Source organism: Micropterus dolomieu, linkage group LG20 (assembly GCF_021292245.1).
Source record: "Micropterus dolomieu isolate WLL.071019.BEF.003 ecotype Adirondacks linkage group LG20, ASM2129224v1, whole genome shotgun sequence".
Classification (NCBI taxonomy): Eukaryota; Metazoa; Chordata; class Actinopteri; order Centrarchiformes; family Centrarchidae; genus Micropterus; species Micropterus dolomieu.
Window position 1 is genome coordinate 14,064,869 of NC_060169.1, and position 18,287 is coordinate 14,083,155.

Sequence of the window (18,287 nt, forward strand, 5' to 3'; positions counted from 1 at the left end):
TGTCTGGCAGTCAAGATTCATCCTATAGGCAGCAATACATATGTTATAGAGGTGCTATAAGCACCACCTTTCAGACTACAAAAAAGTAAAATAATCTCTGACACCTATGTGGCTGCTTACACTCAAGCGCAATGAAATTATGTTTACTATTGTTATTTAAGAACTCTATACAATATGTTCTATCACAATTCTATCACAATTTTCTAAAATCCAAAGTGATACTCCCAAATAAATTCAGTTTATAATCACATAAAACAAACAAAAACAAGAAATACTCACAACTAAGATGCTAAATTTGGGGAATGTTCAGCACTTCAGTCATCACAATAGTTTCTGATTAATTTTATGTAGATCAACTAATTGATTGCTTTTACCTTTACACTGCTTACATACATAAATAATATTGTCACTCTGAAATATCACCAAAAATGTGACATTAGCACATCACTAGTTCCTATTCACAATACAAGGAGGCCAGAGCAGCACACACAGCACAGATAAGCAGGACTTTAAACAAACATCCAAGGTTCACTCACGAGCCTAAAGCTGGGCTTGTTCTGCAAGTGGTGGCCGACAGACGGCGCTGTAAACTCATATTGCAGTTTGTCTTCCTGCATCAACGCTCCCTCATCATGATCAGTCAGGGATGTAGCCTGCAGACGTCAAAAGCCACCACAACCTAACTTTACCTTTTATCATATAGTATAGAGTTTAACCACGTGCTGTAAGTAATTTCAACATAAATCCAAAAATAATTAAGCTGTATTAAACTTATGTAAGATGATCAATCATTTAATAATGTATTACTGAGGTGAATACAGAAAGCTGATTGGTTCCTCTCTCTCTCTCTCTCTCTCTCTCTCTCTCTCTCTCTCTCTCACTGTGTCTCTTTCTCTCTCAAGAAAAGTTGAACCCGTGGGAGCTGTAGGGGCATATATATGTATGAAATCGGACTCTTATTTATTGAAAGAATCTTGAGTTATAACCAAAACAAGCGTCCTACTCGCAGCTTGTTGCCTGTGGCAGATGAGGACTCTGTTTTGAATCGATATATAGAGACAAAAAACTAAAACGCCTTGATCAAAACAGTTAAAACCGTCGGTTGGGCTGCCTGATCGCCTTTTTCATTTTCTTTTTAATTTTCTAATTTGTCCGGACTGAAACAAAATGCAGCAGCCTGAAACCCAGCAGGCAACTCAGCAAACAGCGACAGAAATCCTTGATCCAGCAGGTACAGTTATATGTCAAGTTTCATCCTGAGCTCCTCTAACCTCACTCTGTTACAGCAGCATCTTCACTATCATTACCAGGACATTATTTCTAGTGTGCTTTAATTCACTGTTGCTCTATTTGAATTCGGTGCATACAAAACGTTTGTGTGTGTAGTGCACATTTTTACGCAAAAAGTCCTCCAAAGCGCTAGTGGCTAACTTGTGTTCAAGCTTTTGTTAGAAATACTTAAAATGCTTCTCCCACAGCTCATCTGCAGAGCTGGCAAGTACATTTATTTAAGTACTGTACTGTCCTGAGGTAGGCTACTTGTACTACTTTACTTGAGTATTTGCATTGTATGTTGTATACTTTATAGGGATTGTACTTATATATACTTGTATAAATAATGAAATGTATAATGATTACCACAAAGTCAATGCACACTATAGCCTTTTTGATGACATTGATGGAATGTAAGTACATTTACTCAAGTACTGTAGCCTACTAGTAGCAGCATTTGTAGTACATACAAATATTGTACTTTTCTACTACCTCTTTGACACTTAGTTACTTTTCTCATAAAAAACTTGATAAAACAGAATAATATAATACTCTATAATAACATAACACCTTTAAATGTGCCACTCTGCACACTGAGTACTTTTACTTTTTATACTTTAAGTACATTTTGCTGATAGTGCCTGTACTAAGTAACATTATAAATTCAGGACTTTAACTTGTAATAGAGGATTTTTAAAATATGGTATTTCTACTTTTATTTGAATACTTCTTCCACTGATTCTTCAAAGCTATGAAAAAACAACAGTCCTGCATACTTTTGATGACAAAACATATTTTTATACAGTACATCATACCACATGACTGCATATAAAACAGGTAGAATGAGCTCCAGCTACAATATAAAATGCTGCTGACATGTAAATACATCTGAGTCTGACACATAGTAATGTAACACTGACGGGGGGGCATTTTACCTGCATAATTAGAACGTTTTATCCTTTCGTATACTTTGTTGATGATTACTTGAGTATGACTTTGAATGCATGACTTTTACGGGTAATGAATCATGTTTTCCTTGTTGTACTTGTGTAAATAATGTGAGTACTTCTTCTACCACTGCTCAACTGTCATGGAGAAAAATTTGCAACATAAATTAAAGAGGACTCATTTCAATAACAATATTCCATTCGTCCTCAGTTCAGTACCTGCGTCGGAAGAAGACGGCTCTGTGGGTGACCGTGTCTCTGCTGGCTCTATCTCTGGTGGTGCTGACTGTGGGTCTGGTCTCTGCCACTCGCACAGACAACGTGCCTGTTTCTGGATATTACCCCGGCATCACCGTGAGTGACAGTTGCCTCCCATTATTGATTCCTCAAACACTATGATTGTGACATGGTGTGTTGTGTATTTTTTCATATGCTCCTTCTCTGAAGTTTCTTCCAATTTGATCTTTTGTACCTCCAGCTGAGTTTTGGAGCTTTTCTGGGTATTGTTGGCATCCACCTGGTGGAAAACCGCAGACCCATGGTGAGTCTGCTCCTCTGGCTTTCGTGTAACTGTTGCAACACATTTAAAATCACATTATAAGGATGATTTTTATTTATTCCATCCATTTGACACATTTCTGGTCTTCTAAAATATATAAAATGTGTGCATTAAAAATGTGCAGCTTTAAGCAGCTAAGTGCAGATATTTTTTTCATTAGTTGCCAGACACCAAAACAGATCTAAAAGGAGAGTGACATTCACCATATGAGCCAAAACACAACTCCAAATGAATGCTAATGTTGCTCCGTGTCTGCTGGATCTGTAAATAGGCAACTCTTTGCTGACAAGTTCACCGCATCAACTTTTTAAAGGTGACAATGTGTAAGTTTTGTGTTTCCAGCTTGTTCTGCTGCACCCAAGTGGCCAAAAAAGGATTAGTACATGTTTAATGAGCTTTACAAAACACATTCTACATGATTATTTGCCTCTTTTTTGTTTACAATGACAGCTCGAATTGTACAATGTCACATTCAGATTTTAGCCTTCTTGTCTAGCATCTCTCGCTCTCTCTCTCTCTCTCTCTCTCTCTCTCTCTCTCTCTCTCTCTCGAGGTGACTTCAGTCAGCTTTTCAAGCTTTATAATATTCATCTTCTAAAAATGAGGCATTGTTCCTGGAAAACAGGACATATATATATATATATACACCATAAATTAGAGGATTATGTTACAACTTTGCAAATTCACTAAACTGCTTTATGGGAAATTGCTCTATTATGAGCAAGAAGCAAATCTGATTACTCGATGGCAAAGTAATGTGTTCTTGGTCCTTGTGCCTTGTGGGTCAGTGCACGTGACTGGAGTTGTGGTCAGGGGAAGTGGACGTGATTGGCTGGATTTCAATGACATGAGAGGAAAACTGCATTAGTAATGGTCAGCTGCTTCTGACAGGCCTCCTTTATTTCAGACAAGGACACAGATGTAAAATCATCAAAGTGCCTCTCTGTACAACAGGGGGTTCAAAAGATGATCATGTCAGTGACTCCAGAGTAGACTGACCACCTGTCTGAAACCATAATTGACTTCTCTTAAAATGTAATTGAAGAAAGTGAAGCATCTGATCAGAGAAGTCAGTCCTAAATAACACTATTTTTTAACATATAGTGAATGAAGTAAAATCCTAGTTCGAGAGCTTCAGACCCATTAAAAGAAATAAGACAGAATAAAAAGAGGAATGAAATGTGCATGAACTGACCTAAAATTAGTGTAATTAGTGTAAAAAGTCAAGTGGCCAAATAATGCAAATACCACTTAAGGGCCAGTGGCAACCAGAAGCTGAAATTGCTCTTCTGTGTATTTAAGTATTTAAGTCAGTATCACATTCACAGTATATGGACCCCTGCATGAGATTAACTATGTTAAGTCCCTGCAAGGACTGAAGAGGACACCAGTGACACGGAAACTTCAGCAGAATGCAAGTTCTTGTCTTTAGTTTTTTCTGAAAAGACTTCACGGACATTTTAGAGACATTTAGAGACACTTTAATAGCTTGATACAGTACAGTGAAACAAAAATTGTCTTGGTGATGTAAAAAATGTTCCCTCGGCCTGTCACCATGACTGTGGTGTATCAGTGTGCGTTGTGAATTTTTAATGTGGCATCGTGGTAATGTGGCATCGTTGTCCTACGTTACGATACAGCCCGTATCGTATCCGGTCTACACAGATACCCTTCCCAGAGCTGTTCACACATGTGGACAGATGCTGCATCTTTGTGTCATTTCTCAAAGATAAAGTGAGGTTTTTAAGAAGTCTAATATTTCCTGTAGGCTTTCATTCCTTTTGAATCCTTGCTGTTGTTTCACTTCTTGTGTTGTGTATGTCTGTTAATGTGTGGACACAGTGGAAAAGACAAAGACATTCACTGATCTCTGTATCTGTCTGCCCCTTCTCTGCTTTAAACTTTAATGCCGTGATCGCTGCCACACTAGCGCCGGTCTACAGTGTCTCTTATGAAGCACATGTGGCACGATGTTCCTCTCACACAGGTGTCTTCTTCCCTCATGTGTCAGACACCCGTACTGTAACGCGAGAGCCAGTTGGCAGAAAGCAAGGTCGCTCATTAAAGAACAACTAACCGTCCAACAATGACACAGACATCTGAGAGCTCTGAAACTTCACTTGGGCTTCACAGCCCTTTGCTCCTCTGACCTCATAAAGCAGCAGATGGAGGGTTTGATAGAGGGTTTGTTTGAACTGTAAATAGTCAGAGAATTGACGAGTTAATCGACTGCTGCCAGAAAGACATTTCCAGTTTGACTCCTGACTGGGGAAATCTAATACAGAAATGAACAAGTTTAATCCTTCCCTTTTGTGAAGTGAACTACATCAATCAAGCAATGAAAACATATTTGGACAGCACCTTTTATAGAGGTTTAATATACCTGAACCCTCTGAATTACATGCTATTCTGGATATGTACAGATTTTATCCAGTTTAGTGCAGTTCAAAGTGCTTTACAGGTGACAGACATACAGTACCTATGACTTATAATCAGTAGAAACATTAACTCAAATAAAAACATAGAGAAAATATAAATACAAATGATAATAATGAACAAAAACATAAAATATACCATATAAAATATGATTAAAAACAATTATAGATAGAAACATTTCAAACAAAAGCTTAAAAGTTATCTTTCAGTTTATAACAGCAGCTGAATCTGTTACACAGGGGCTTTTTAATACAAAATGAAGTAGGCTACTTGTGTTTTAAGACATCGTCCCACTATCATAAACCTCTGTTGCAGGTAAAACACACATTTGTGCTCCACTGACACTTCTTGGACAAAATTTTAAAAATCTTAATGACTCGCATTCTGCCACTTTTCATTTTGTGTTATGGTGTCCTCCAAACTGTTTAAAAGGGACCATCACATTGTGTCTGTAAAAAAAGGATAAAAGAAAAACTCCCTCTCTATCTGCACTTCCCCTGCCGCTCATAAAACAGGCTTCACTGCCCTGATACACTGTAAGATTTCTTTATGACTAAATGCTTCACGTAGCTCATGTTCTTTGCTAAAGCAGCCTCTTCTGTAGTTACTGCCTGTATCTCTCAGACTGCCGTCCTTCTGGTCACCTTGTAGCTTGGAGAGCAGAACGGTGAACCTTCAAAGGGCCGTATTTTACCCAAGTTCTTATTACCAGGGTGTCCAGCTGTGGTCGTGATTGGTCACTGGACCACTGAACAGGGGAAAAAGACCTTGCAGCTGTCAGCTTATTTAGTTACATAACCTGATAGGTATCTTTACTGACTCTACAATATTCCTCTTTGTGTCTTTATCTCTTTGTCACTAATGCATCATCTCCTCTAAAACTTTCATCATGTGTGTCTATGTCTTTTATAGGCATTTCTCTCTGTTTTCAGTACTTAAAGCAGCTATAATCTTCTTTTTTTATAACAACAATGTATCAAATGACAATGTGAAAGGGTTCATCTACAGCGTATATGAACATACGGAGAATTATCAACCTTATCTGTTTTTTGTTTAACCGCAACTTTTTTGTTGTTGTTGTTGTGTTTTCGGACACAGAAGGCAGCTATTTTCACAGTGAAAAAGCTCTAAAAACCATCTGCCCACTACCTGCTTAGCACCAAACAGCAGACAGACACAGTAAGCAACTAGCTGGTGAACATAGTGAAGCACTTAGCAGCTAAAGAGCCAGATATTTCTCGTAGGAATTGGTGGAGACCAAAAACAGAGCTAAAAGAGAGTGAATATTGGACTTAACATTCGCCAGCACTGCAGGCTTAAACCTGTGCACAAACCGCTGTCAACACTGTCGACGTATACCTCTGTAGATTGCTAGGTTGCTATGTTGTTCACCCTTTCAGCTCTGGCAAACCAGTCATTGCTGGTTGACATAAAACACATCATTACCGTCCAATCTCGCCACAGACTCTGGTATACTGCGATGTACAAAGAGATTTACCTGGTGGTGATCGGCTTAATCAGCATTGTGTATCACTGTGGTACCTCATCTTTTACAATGCATTGTATTTTATATCATTTCAATGTGGCCTGTAAACATAGCTGTCCCATAAATGTAGTGGAATAAAAAGTATAATATGTTTCCCTGAAATGTAGGAGTAGTAGTATGTATGAAATAGCCTAATATGCAAATGAAGTACAGTACTTGAGTATGTTATTTTCCAACACCTGCATCTTTTTAATATTTCCTTAATGAATCGATTCCGGAGAGCAGAAATCTATCTACATTGTGTCTTTAATCTTTTACAGTATTTGATTTTTTTCTCTACTTCAGTTGTATCAGGGGAGATTTGGGGGTTTGGGCGACCAAGTGTGTGTTGAGGTGTTTTATGTGCTGGCAGCTGGTGCTAAGGTAATGTGAAGTAATGCAGTTGTCAGGCTCTATTGTCTCTGCTGCTGGCCTCATCTCCCACTTGGAGGCCATAAAAGCAGAGTCATTTAAACTGCTAATTAAGTGGAGAGTCTGGGCCAGTGGCAGATAAAACCCACACAGAAAAAAAGCCTGTTTTCTCAGCTTGGCTCTTATTTCACTTTGTTGAGGGAAATTGTTTCCACATCCGTTTCACCACACCTTGTGTTATTCTCACATGTACAGGTAGACATTTCATATATAACACTATGTTGACAAAAAGTCAGTCCAAATCAAATTGACACTATATTGAACAGGCATGAATAAACCTGGCACTTACAGCACTATATTGAACAGGCATGAATAAACCTGGCACTTACAGCACTATATTGAACAGGCATGATTATTTCTGCTTTTTACTGAAAGGTCCTACATACCAATGGTCCATCTAGTTGGTGTCTGAAATCAAGGAAAGGAAAAGAAAAGTCTCCCATGTATCAAATAAGTTGCTTATGTCAATGCAAGATCAGTAGATTATTAAATCTATACGGCATTTCTACTTTTTTGCTTAATCTTTGGGACAAACTGCTGTATCCCACCTACCATTTTAGACAGATACAGTAGAGAGGGTTTAATCTCCTGCTCCAGATTTGGTCCTGGAGGAATGACTGAACAGACAGTAAATGATGCTCAGTGATAAAGTTCACGATCAGACATCTGTGATCAGCCAGCTGGGTCTGCTGAGCTGTGTGTGTGCATGCGTGTGTGTGTGTGTGTGTGTGTGTGCGTGTGTGTGCGTGTGTGTGTGTGTGTGTGTGTGTGTGTGATATCAGAAAATTACTTTGTCTCACAATAAAAGCTACATGGAGGAACAGGTTGCTCAGAAAAAAAGAATTGTAAGTAAACATTTGAGGTTATTGATTAGTGATCATATTTTTCGGCTTGATTTTAATGGATTGCATGAATGTGTGAGATAAGCAACAATGTTGATTTCTGTCCAGGCGCCTGGCGTGAGTGTGTGTGTGTGTGTGTGTGTGTGTGTGTATCAGACTGGGAGAATTAGATTGACCTTGCTGGTACAAAAGGCCGCCCCTCTGTCCTGTACGTTGCCTCATTGCTCGTAAATTTCCCACAAAGCACCTCTGTGTTGCGCTGGCAGAGCAAGAAGCCGTACATTTCCTTTATCGTCCTGCAGCCTAGACAGTGCAGACGACGAGTCAGGACACACACCAGTAGAAACACCACGCTTACATACACGAGTGTGTGTGTTAAGGTTATGATAACATTTTGACTTTGCCTTTATACAAATTCATTCATAAATATAAATAAGTAAGAATAAGAAATAATAAATACTCTGGAAAATGAAATGATGATACTGTGAGTAGAAATAAATGGTCAAATAATTTTATGAATAAAAAACTTAAAATCTATCTTATCTGTTAAATTTTAGGGTGCTCTATTTTTATCTTTACCCCTGGTCTGAGTAACCTCTGCTTATGGTTATTGTTAACTACTTGATAAAACAGAATAAAATTCTGGTCATAAATATTTTTTTATAAATAGATTCATATTTGCTGCAAATATGTTTCCAGTTCATATAGTTGTGCTTTCAAAACACAAGCTGATGATCTCATAAACTGTTACTCTGATAATACTCACTGGTACTTTTGTCTTTGTTCCACCTCTCTTTAAGCTCATGGCAGCGATCATTGTCATCAGTATGGGAGTCATCGCATCTTTCTTCTGTGCCATTGTGGACGGGATCATCGCTTCAAAGTTCATTGTAAGTATCACATGTATCTACATGCCCGCACTGAAAAGGAAGAAATACAAACAAATTCACCTTTTTTGTCATAGCAAACCTGTGATAATTTAATCACACACATGCTGCTGTCAACAGAGACAGAGTGGGTTTGCTATAGAAATGCAAGTGTGCTAGACTGGCACAGATACATAAGTGAGATCAGGAACTTTGTAGATGCAATCAGACAGAAGTGTCAGTACCATCACGACACCAGATAGGTAGACCAGCCCAACTAATCTCAGCCTGCAGAGAGCTGCTGGGTCGTCTGAAGAGCTGGGGAAACATTCAGCATAACAGGGCTGATTAAATGTGTCCAAATGTCACTTTACTTTCTCTAAGTCACTGAAAATTTTTGTATTACGGTGCAAACAAATAAAAACGTCCTTGTAATGGTCTTTTGGAATTTGATGTATCCATATACAGTATTTTGCGATACATCTAATTGAAAAAGAAAGAAAGAAGTTTATTGTGATCTTTTTATATACAGTCTATGCATGTAATAGGTTTGCAAAGTGAAAAAGACCAAAGTCCACCCCAAAGGAAGTTACCACGTCCCACGGAAAACACCTCCTGAACTCAATTGTAGTCCAGCCTTTACTTCTGTAACCTATCTGCGTCACAATGTAACACCTGTCATAATGCTCGCCTAGCGGCTAGTGCGGCATGCCCTCCAAAACACTGGTGGAGAAACACACTGAGCTGCAGCGACAGTGACAAGACGTTTGCCCACTCCCTCCCCTCTCCCCCACCCTCCCTACTGAACGTTAGATACCCTACAGGCAGTCAATAGACATAAAGTTGTTGCTGAGATGTACAGAGAATGCACAGTTAAAAAGTAACGTATGAAAGATCAATTTGTTACAGATTTGTTACTTACCACCCTGAAACTCTTGTTCCAGTCTAGGTCGCAAAGCTGGATTGGGAACATTTACAGCTGAATCGAAGTTGTGGTTACAGGCTTGTTTTTGATTGGTTAGTAGTCCTGATTCAACAAACAGGGGTTAAAGGAGGTGCTGCAGCAATGTGCAATATCTTTTTTTTGAAAATGAAACCATATAAACCTATTCTGGTACAACCCCTAAATATAATGGTGCACCTGAAAATGAGCATAATAGGACCACTTTAATTATTTGTTTCCATAGGAGGAAGCCTCATTAAAAAAATGTATTATCAGTTTAACATGTCAGTTTATCAGTCCACCATTTGTCCTCATCATGGCATCATCTAACTGTCTATTAAAAAAATGCAAAAACCTGAATGTGTCTACATGTGAATGAAAATGCACAGAGGTCAAATATGGTCACTGTTGCTAACTCACTGGATATCTGTTCTCGGTGTTTGGAAACATGGACCCGAACGCCTCAGTTTGTCACATCCGCCTAATGAATTTTAATGAGTACCTTAATGAGTTTGGACCACAGAGAGTTTAAAAAGCTGGACCTCTCAGCACCTGGCACCGAGTCACTCATATTGATCAACAGTGCTATCAAACCTCTGCAGATATATATATTCACAAGACAGTAAAAAGCAGATTTATTGCACCTTCGAGCGTTGGACAATCACAATATATTTCACATTATATAAAGTCCCGTGAGGTTTAATGCCATAGGTTTTGTGTTTGATCAGGCGCATGTTGTAAACCTTCAGCGAAGCAGTGACAGAGAAACAGGAGGACGATGGGCAGAATAACACAAGCCAGGGTTGAAATTCACACACATGTAACTTAACATGAAGTACAGAAAGTGCATCACTGTGCAACCCTTAAATCATAGAGATGTACTCTGTAACTGATTCACAGAGAAACATTCAGATGTGGTGTGGGTATGACAAGTCTATTAACTTGAATGAATTTAACAGATTTAACAAATCAGTTCGTTCTCTCTCTTTCGAATCTGTCTAACACTCGCAGGACTCAAGGCTTTTGCAGGAGAACATGTGTGACTTTTACACCAGTGGATCGGCCTATGCCTACGACAGCTACTACACTGAGGTGATTCGCATACATACATATACTGTATACACACACTTAATATATCACCTGCCATTGTCTGCATTGTACAGACATAGCAAGTTATTTCTCACTGAGGACTGTTTTTGTATACTGATGATTCTGCCATACTTGTTTCACATAAAGATATAAAGGAGATATTAGGTGAAGATAAGAACATGGTTATCACACAACAGGCTTTCTCTACACTTGTGTAAGATGCATCTTATTTGGTACTAAAGTAAGGTTGAGCAAAGTTTCAACCTTACAGTTAGAGCTTGGAGGCAAGTATATAAATACAAGGACATCGGTGAATTACCTGGGCTGCATGTTGGATGAGAACCTGGGAGGAGAGAGAATGGTCTTGAAGGTCTTGGGGAAGGTTAATGCCAGAACCAGAGACCTGGCTCGAAAGGCAAAGCTAGTAGACAGGGACTGCCTTAAGGTATTGGCATCTAGTCGTTTTTAATTTCACTTGGACTATTCTATTTCCTCTTGGTTTGGGGGCTTATCTGCAGCATTAAATCAAAAATGCCAGGTGTCTCAGAATAAATAAAAGGTTGGTGTTGGGCCTACTCATGTGGGCAGGACTCAATTTCAAGAGTTAAAATGGCTCCCAGTTCAAGCAAGAGCAAGACAGCTGCAGCTCAGTTTGATCCATAAGATCATACACGGTTGGGCCTTGAATTATTTTACTAATTATTTTAAGAAGGTGGATGAAGCATTGCTAACTTGAGTCTTAGTAGGTCCAAGTCTCAGGTATCCATGGAGTGGAATATAGGAGCCTCTTTACCTTCAAAACTAAGATTAAGGAAAAGGAGATGGACCGCATCCCAATTTAAAGGACTTGCTTGCTATTTGGACAATGCTCATCCTGTTACTTACTAATGTGTATTAAAATTGTGTATGTATGAAGTGGAATGTATGTATTGTAATTGTATGTGCTTTGTTCTTCTGATGCCTGTTATCACCTTGCTATGACCGATGGAACATCAGGGACCACGATGGAAATAATTCACTTTTTTTGTGTTATCCTTGACAGTTTCTTCACGTGCAAGTCTTTGATGGGACAGGTGTTTTTATTTTCTCAAATAAACTAAAATAAACTAAATGTTTTCTTAAATATTTAAAGAATAATTTAAATATCTAACATAGCCTAGCCTAAATTCTATACACCTCCAGATCACTTTTAGCTCTAATTTTCCTGCTCCTGCAAGGTGCTTTACCTGTGTGTCCCAGTAGTTGTCTTTAAAATGGTGTAAATTATGTTTGAACTCATTTAAGGATAATGCAGAATTAAATTCTGTGTTCTTGCAGACTTTTGACCACATTTGGAAATAATCATAAAGTATGTAGTGACATCTGGTGGTCAAATAAAGTTACTACACTGAAACTGCATCTAGTTTGCTTTTTTTCATCAAAGCAAACAGAAGTTATGCAAATGATATGTTGACATGCAGACAGTTTCCCAGTGGTCATGTATTTCTTTGTCCAGCTCCTGCTTATCTGGCTGCTGTATCAGTTTTCGTGAGATTAGTAAAACATTGAGTATACATGATTAAAAACCTCTTCTCTGACACGGCAGGTGACATGCAAAGCATGCAAGATGAACCTGAGGAGCAACACCTGCTTCTGCTGCTACCTGTACAACTGTGAGAGGTGAGACGCAACAACACAAGCGGCTGGTGTTCAGATCTGAGCTGGGTTTGCACCATTTAACCCATTCACTTGCAATTTGCATGCACTTTACACCACTGCATAGTATTTTCACACGTTTTTAGATTCACTTTCTACCTACCAGGCAACAACAACTGATCCCCATCCGTTTCACTACACTTTATCTGTTAGCTTGAAGATGTCCATCACAGTGAACATTTATATATTTATCTCTATTTGTCACTTATAATTTTAACTGTGTAATAATACAGTAAAGAGCAGTGGCTATTGTACAGTATCCTAAATTTCAGAGCTGCCTGCTGTAGGAAGCTCACTTTTTGGAGACACAAACTGTCATGAATATTGTGATTTTGGCACTTTCTTGCATCAAAGAGGTTTTTATTCTACAGCCAGCTTTAAAATTCTGAATGTTGGAGTTTTCCATGAGCTCTTGAACACACCACAGAGGAAGCGCTTTCCAAAAAGCCCCTCCCTGTTTGCACCTACATTACTATTCAAGTATTAGCTGATAAAATGGCTGCCTGGAAAGTTTATTAAAGTAATATAGTATATTTCTTTCATACCTGGAAGATTTGAAATAAAACAAAAACAACAACTGTGATATGTGGAAAGTGGAAAGAAGTTGCCATGCATGACATTTCTTATGGCAGACATTTTCACATGTTGTTGTTAATAGGATGACTGTGCTATGATAAGTCAAAATGTCTGCTGTGAAGAAGGCCTATGTATTTTGTATTGACCCCCTGCTGTCTTCCTCTTCCAGCACAGAGTACCACACACAGTACTATGAGTTTACTGGGGTCAGCAGCTGCTGGGATGTGGTCTACCTGTACCGTCTGATGTGGGCCTCAGTGGTGTTCAACGTGATTGCCTTGTTCTTGGGCATCATCGCTGCCGCCATCCTCGGAGCGTACAAGGATTTGGTGAGCAGGAGTCCAAAAAAAGAGAAAAAAATCTGAGTGCATCTTTGCTCGCTTAGGCAAGCAAAGGACTCATAAAAGGAATTTTCTGTGGCCATTCGCTCCAAAGAAAGAAAATTTAAAGGCAGAAATAACATAGCTTGTAATATTACATGGGTGACACAGATGTTTCAGCAAAAGCCTGACGAAGGCTTTTTATTATATTCATGATTTCAAACTAGTAACCTTTCCTTATTGCCTGCAGGCCCCATACAGTCTCTGACGCTGAACAACGTGAAATCCCTAACATCTGTTTCTGGCCTGTGTGTGAACCATAGGATCCTGATTTCCAGGATGTGTGTCATTAGAAAACATTATTTTAATGACAATCAGTAACATCTCTCATTAGAGCATGTTTCACAGCTTTAGATTTGTCACAGGAAGTGTGCTAAGCTTGCTCTGCCTGCATCTGATCAGCATAGTTCCTGAATTGCTGAAGGGGTCACTCATGAGATTGAACTGTCAAAAATTAAGCATCAGCTGAATACTGTTGTGTAATATTTAATGGCATTAAATGTTCCTTTATCGAAGCTTTGTTTGAAACATAAAATTGACTTATGTGTGTGCAGATATCTTTTGGTTTTACTGACTGACCACATTTTCAGAAGTTTACTACTCACACATGAAAGGACTAAAAACTCAGAAAAAAAAGATTTCTCTGCCATGGATAGTAGTCTGACAATCTGTTTCAATGACATGAAAATCAGATTTTATTTTGTTAACCTTAATGGTCCCGATTTTACGATTATTGTTTCTACAGTACATTAGGCAGCAATCACACTTCATTACCTCTTCCATAATGACGCGTGTGCGTTTCATGTGTGTACGATTCATTTGTAACTGCGACACAATTACTCACATTTGCCTTCCAACTTCCCTCTGATGATTTCCTATCTTATCCAAAGCATTTCTATTTTCTCCTGCAGAAAAAGCCAACTCCTCAGATGGCTGCCAGCCCCACGCCGCCACCCCACATCATGTACAACCCAACCCAGCACATGCTCACCTACGCTGGCTTCTGTCCTTCAGGACAGACTCTGCCTGCCTACCCCAACTATCCAATATCCATGCAGGTACGGTCCCAGACCAAAACAAACAAGAACTATTAATGGGCAAATTTTCGCTGAAGACAAAGGCCTATTACACTGAAGAACGGAAAGACGGTTGAATACAATTTTTGTTTTCAGGGTCATGGTATTGCTCACGCTGCCTCACTGTCACGTCTTAGTGGGCAACTTGAATAGAACAAAGCCATCATTAATATTAGTAGTAACACCTGTGCTTTTCCTACAATAAGTGTCTGCTGTAAAATGGCCAGCCTTCCATTCCAGTGTATTAGTTTGGCAACGCGATGAGCAGCACTGGATCACACTTATTCTTGCTGCAGCTGTTTGACTCTAACATCAAAGCGCTTGACCAGAAAGAAAACTATTAATCTGACGCTGCCACGTCACATTATTGAGGTGGATACTTACAAAACCTGACTAAAACCATGTATTCTCAAGAAATGGTAGTGACATAGTAGTGATTATCAGTTAAATGAATGACATGGCTCTGGCAATGTCAGTGTCAGTCGTTCGGTCCACCCCTTTAGTTCAGACTGAAATAACTCAACACCTATTGGATGGATTTCACAGAGCTATCTAGCTAGCATGGCTATAAATTCTTCTACTAGTCCTGTTTCTTGTAACATAGAGATAATATTTTGTTATAGCCGTCGTCCAAGAACCTGTTGACCACAGGAATGCCTGATTGATGCTTTATGAACTGGTGACATAAAGTAAATCGGACATGAGCTGTTGTTCTTAAACACACCAAGCACTCTAAATAAGCAAATGCATTGTTTCATTTACTGTGTATCATGGTGACTTTACCTGAAATGTGTATGTCTCATATATTTATTATTGACAATGGCTCATCTTTGCTGATATTTCTGTGGCTACTACCGCAGAACCAAACCACACAAAGCAATAAAATGAAAACCACACCTCACATAAAAATGTCAGAAATTATTTTTAGGCATCTTTGGCTTTACTTCCACATACCGTTGCAACCTACCACTCCCTGTCTCTTCTCCTCTCCTACAGCATAACAACAGCTTTCATCCACCTACTACTCCCCATCTGATCCCTGACGGAGGCCCTGGCTCCAACTCCTGCCTGTCTGAGGAGAACCAGGGCCAGCAGCCATCTCAGGCTCCCACACAGCAACAACCTCAGGGAGCCACCCAGGAACCAGGGGGCTACATGTTGACACCCAACGCTCCTGTCCTCTACGGATCCCCCTACAGCCCCTTTGAGAAACCTCCACCGTACGCCTGCTGAGCCCTCAGATAAATACATGGAGCATGTTGGAGAAGAAATATCTTGATCGGGTCGGACTGAATGTAGCTCAAGACATGTCATAGGTGACCTTGTAGACGGATTCACGACTACTCTGTAGGTTACTGATATAAATGCTACATTTAAAGTGGTTGACTGAAGAGAGACACATATTTCAAGTTATGTGGTGTGATTATATAGACATGATTTAGTTATTTCATGTGTATTCATTGAGGGAAGCAGCTGTGGTATATATACTTAATTCAAATATGCTTATTTGTTTTCTTGCCGAGAGTTAGATAAGAAGATTGATACCACTCTCGTGTCTATAGGTAAATATTATATACCAGCCAGCCAACTAAACTTAGCATAAAAATTGGAAACAGAATTAAAACAGCCAACCTGGCTATGCTCAAAGTAAACAAAATCTGCCTACCAGCCTCTCTTAAGCTCACATTTAACACATTATATCTCATTTATTTAATCTGTACAAAACTGAAGTCTAAAAACTACAACAAAAACCTAAAAACTTCTTGCAGCCCAAAACTGGTCTTTAGATGCTATATATTGCATATATATATATATATATATATATATATGCAATATAAATGCTAAATATATATATATATATGTATATATACGAAAGTAAATACAGTTGGTGTACACTTGACTGTGATCTGAGAGTTGTTTTTGTTATAACTTGTGTAGATTGGAATACAAATCTTTCTGTGTATTGTCTCACTATACAGATCACTGTTCAAGCAGTTAAAAGGGCTTTATTGAAATGTGAACTGGAGAGTAAATGACGCTCATGTTGCTGTTACTTAATTATGTTGTGTGAAATATTTAATATGCACTTTAAAGTCAATATGCTGTATATATTATTGATGATGCATGTTAACTGCTGTGGGATGGGATAATGTAGCTGCTGCTGCTGCTATGAAATACATCTTGTATTTAAGAGACACCTATAGAAACACATACATTCACTGATGCATACAAATACATGTGTTGTAAGGGCTTCATCAAAATCTTACATTTAAAGGTAGAGTGAACAACAGTGGGAAATATGCTTATTGGCTTGAGTTAAATGAGACGATCAATACCACTATCATGTCTGTACAGTCAAGTATGATGCATGAAGCTACTGCCAGCAACCAGTTAGCTTAGCTTAGCATAAAGATCCTGGCTCTGTCTAAAGGTAACAAAATCAAAGCTTTAGCACCTTCCAAGTTCACTAATTAACACATTTTATACCAAGGCAGGCAGTTTTATATACTAGGAAGTTTCCCCGTTTCCACTTTCTTGAGAAAGCGAAATATGTATTTTCCAAACTGCCCAATTCACTGTATTGTATTACCTCAAAGGGAGACTATATATAAGAAATCACACATTCTCCCTTTTATGCTATTATATAAATAGAAAGTTGAATTTATAAGCAATAAAACTCTTTTGCTCAACTCAATACTCAAGAAGTTATTGCTACAGCCTTACTTTGTCTGGTATGATCAGCAGTGTATGGAGGTTAATTTTAGCAAATCTTAGCAAGTAGTTATTGCTGTATAATACACATTACTGACTCAGTCCACTTTAGGATGCTTCTCTAACTTATTTGTGATACCTGTACACTAAGCTTTAGCATTTACCTTTATCCTCTTAGAGCCACTTAAGAACACAAAACTTAAATTGTCTTGTCTTAAAACAAGTTTTTCAACTGCCCTATAATTTAAATAATTTACAATAAGCATGGAGGTTCACTTTTGACACTGATGATAAAATATGAGAAACTTAAAATTCACTCAACTTTTAACCAGGCTTTTGATTGAATCTCACTGCCTTTTTCAGAAAATGGAACTTGCTCAGTCCTCATGTGTTGTAATAATGGGACGGTTATAACAGGTGGTCATATATGGAGAAGGGATGGTTATCCCTCACTCACCTATACAGAAAAGGACATTCATTAAGATTTTTTTAGCAATAGCCATTCAATGTATTAACACACATAATACCTCTCTATATAGTAGTTTTCATTGTTAGAGGTGGAGTCCGCCATTACTGTGCTGGATTCAAATTGCCTACCTAACCACAAGGGAATCGCAGGAAAATGATTAATGTAAGTAATCATGTATTAGTTTTTTAAAATAGTTTACAAATATCAACATCAACCTCATTTTTATGGTTTGCTCTAAGTTAATGCAAACCCAACATTTCCTACTGCTGCCAGTTCAAATTAATACTATTGTTTTTACATTATTATTATATTCACCTGGGCAAGTACAGTGTGGCTTTTTTCTGTAGCAGTAACTAGCAGTGAAGCAGTGCCTTGTGATGACTTGAGCTAATTCATTTGTTAGAAGAAGAACGTGACATACGGTCAAAAGCTGTACTGGATAAAGCTAGTACACCATGAGTTAACAAC

General features: G+C 38.5%; 1 protein-coding gene across 1 annotated transcript; it reads left to right on the forward strand.

Moving 5' to 3' along the window:
• The first annotated feature begins 948 nt into the window (after positions 1-948).
• Positions 949-16,369, forward strand: LOC123959181 (transmembrane protein 255B). Its single transcript, XM_046033106.1, has 9 exons — positions 949-1,231; positions 2,431-2,573; positions 2,698-2,760; positions 8,814-8,903; positions 10,834-10,914; positions 12,497-12,570; positions 13,352-13,511; positions 14,474-14,620; positions 15,635-16,369. Exons 1-9 carry the CDS (start codon positions 1,168-1,170, stop codon positions 15,869-15,871), a joined length of 1,059 nt encoding a protein of 352 aa, XP_045889062.1. The 5' UTR covers positions 949-1,167; the 3' UTR covers positions 15,872-16,369.
• The last annotated feature ends 1,918 nt before the right edge of the window (positions 16,370-18,287 follow it).